General features: G+C 45.1%; 1 protein-coding gene across 1 annotated transcript; it reads left to right on the top strand.

Annotated features, from left to right (window-relative positions):
• Positions 1–1,032: 1,032 nt before the first annotated feature.
• LOC120876435 (small ubiquitin-related modifier 3-like) lies at positions 1,033–2,623 on the top strand. The gene has a single exon (XM_040258319.1). The coding sequence runs from the start codon at positions 1,102–1,104 to the stop codon at positions 1,414–1,416; it is 315 nt and encodes a 104-aa protein (XP_040114253.1). The 5' UTR covers positions 1,033–1,101; the 3' UTR covers positions 1,417–2,623.

Genomic DNA, 2,623 nt, shown 5'->3' on the forward strand with positions numbered 1-2,623 from the left:
AGATCCCACATGCTGCAACTAAATATCTTGCATGCTGCATCAAAGATGCCGCTTGTCACAATTAAGATCTGGCACACTCAAATAAGTAAAATAAAAAATATTTTTGTAAAAAGACAGTTACATACCCTATAGCCCTCACCCCAAATTTTGCTTATAAAATGTTCTCCCAGAACAGACCCATCACAAGCACAGAAATTGAAACTGTAATCAGAAATCTTCCAACAAACAAAAGCCCAGGACCAGAGAGCTTCACAGCTGAATTCTACCAAAAATTTAGAGAAGAGCTAACACTTATCCTACTCAAACTCTTCCAGAAAATTGCAGAGGAAGGTAAACTTCCAAACTCATTCTATGAGGCCACCATCACCCTAATACCAAACCTGACAAAGATGCCACCAAAAAGAAAACTACAGGCCAATATCACTGATGAACATAGATGCAAAAATCATTAACAAAATTCTAGCAAACAATATCCAACAACATATTTAAAAGATCATACCTCATGACCAAGTGGGCTTTATCCCAGGAATGCAAGGATTCTTCAATATCTGCAAATCAATCAATGTAATACACTACATTAACAAATTGAAAAATAAAAACCGTATGATTATCTCAATAGATGCAGAGAAAGCCTTTGACAAAATTCAACATCCATTTATGAAAAAAGCCCTCCAGAAAGCAGGAATAGAAGGAACATACCTCAATGTAATAAAAGCTATATATGACAAACCCACAGCAAACATTATCCTCAATGGTGAAAAATTGAAAGCATTTCCCCTAAAGTCAGGAACAAGACAAGGGTGTCAACTCTCACCACCACTATTCAACATAGTTTTGGAAGCTTTGGCCAGAGCAATCAGAGCAAAAACAGAAATAAAAGAAATCCAGATTGGAAAAGAAGAAGTAAAACTCTCACTGTTTGCAGATGACATGACCCTCTACATAGAAAACCATAAAGACTCCACCAGAAAATTACTAGAGCTTCAATGAATATAGTAAAGTTGCAGGATATAAAATCAACACACAGGGAGAGCGGCGGGCCGAGAGCGTGAGTCGCTCGCCCGGGGCTGCCTGCTGTCCTGCTGCCCTCCGAGTGCAGCCATGTCCGAGGAGAAGCCCAAGGAGAGAGTGAAGATGGAGAACGACCACATCAACCTGAAGGTGGCTGGGCAGGACGGCTCCGTGGTCCAGTTCAAGATCAAGAGACATAAACCGCTCAGCAAGCTGATGAAGGCCTACTGCGAGCGCCAGGGCTTGTCAATGAGACAGATTCGATTCAGGTTTGATGGACAACCAATTAATGAAACAGACACCCCAGCACAGCTGGAGATGGAAGATGAGGACACCATCGACGTGTTCCAGCAGCAGACGGGGGGCTCCAGGGTGGCCAGCTGCCTCTCAGGGAGCAGCCTCTAGAGCCCCCATTCCCTCGTGGCACTGTGCTGTGTTTGCTATTGAACAGTGGACGTGTGGCAAGCCCATCAGCAGGGAGGCTCGGACACCGAGGACATTCCCCAGAAGGACTCTGCTCTGAGGCACTGGAGTGCCATCGTGGTGACGGTCCCCAGCCTCCCTAGGCCCATCACCTGGTACCTGTGTTTGGGTAAAATGCGTGGTGAAGGACTTGGGCTTTGTTTTTACTTTTTTGTTTTTTCTCCCTCCTATGACATTTTCTCCAAGCTTGTGGCCTGAATGCCTGCTTTCTGTCTAGACGGGGATCTCACTCTAGGTGTTGACCCCCTCATTCCAATCACGGAGAGAACTGTCACTACTCTGGGGGTGTTTCTGTGGGGCGAGTTTTGGGGTCATGGTTGGTATGGGAGATACACTTTCACTTACTATTTCTTGCGGGCACAGGTTTTTTTAATGCTAAATATTAAAAATGTAAGCTTTGCCAGAACATAGTAAAGTTGAAGGGAAAATACTGGAATGTTTCTTATAAGGTAAGAAGTTTGTCAGTAACACAGCCCTGGGTGGGGTCTGGGGCCCTGGACCCATTGCCACCAACTGCCGGTGATGCTGCTTGGACACAACAAAAATGGGCTTTTCCCTATTTCTTAACAGAGAAGAAAGTAAGTCCCACACGTCTGCTGTGGTCACAGTGCCAGGGCCTCAGATTTCCTCCAGTATTTGCTTCTGATGAGAAACAATGGTCTGTATGTAAACAAGGAAGATAGAATATTGCTGATTTTGCTGGTATGTTTTTGTGTAAAAGAGCTGCTTCAGAGTGTGGCTACAAGTGAGAGATGCCCCCGGGTTCTCCCCGAGGACCGTGCTCTGCTCCCCAAGTTGGTATGGAGCTTACACGTTACGTGTGATTTCAGTTCTGTGCATTCTGGGGTCTGTTTTGGTTAACCTCTAATGATTGTCCTGTTGCCCTTCCGTGTGGACTCATTCCTGTCTGATGGCCCCTGGCTGCCTGTTTTGGTCACCTGGGCAGGACAACCACCATCATCTCCTGCTCGCCTGAGACCTTGCTGGAGAAGTCTGCACTTTCTTTGTACCTTGCTGTTCGGGCACAGGCAGGGTGTCTGTGGCTCTGTTGTGTTTATTCCCCAATTTGTACATTATTTGTTGTCCTTTACTACTGTCAACAGTAAATATAGTTTGGTAAAAAAAAAAA

This window comes from Oryx dammah, unplaced genomic scaffold, assembly GCF_014754425.2.
Source record: "Oryx dammah isolate SB20612 unplaced genomic scaffold, SCBI_Odam_1.1 HiC_scaffold_17, whole genome shotgun sequence".
Lineage (NCBI taxonomy): Eukaryota > Metazoa > Chordata > Mammalia > Artiodactyla > Bovidae > Oryx > Oryx dammah.

Coding starts and splice junctions, on each gene's coding strand:
- LOC120876435 (XM_040258319.1), top strand. CDS start 1,102: ATGTCCGAGGAGAAGCCCAAGGAGAGAGTGAAGATGGAGAACGACCAC.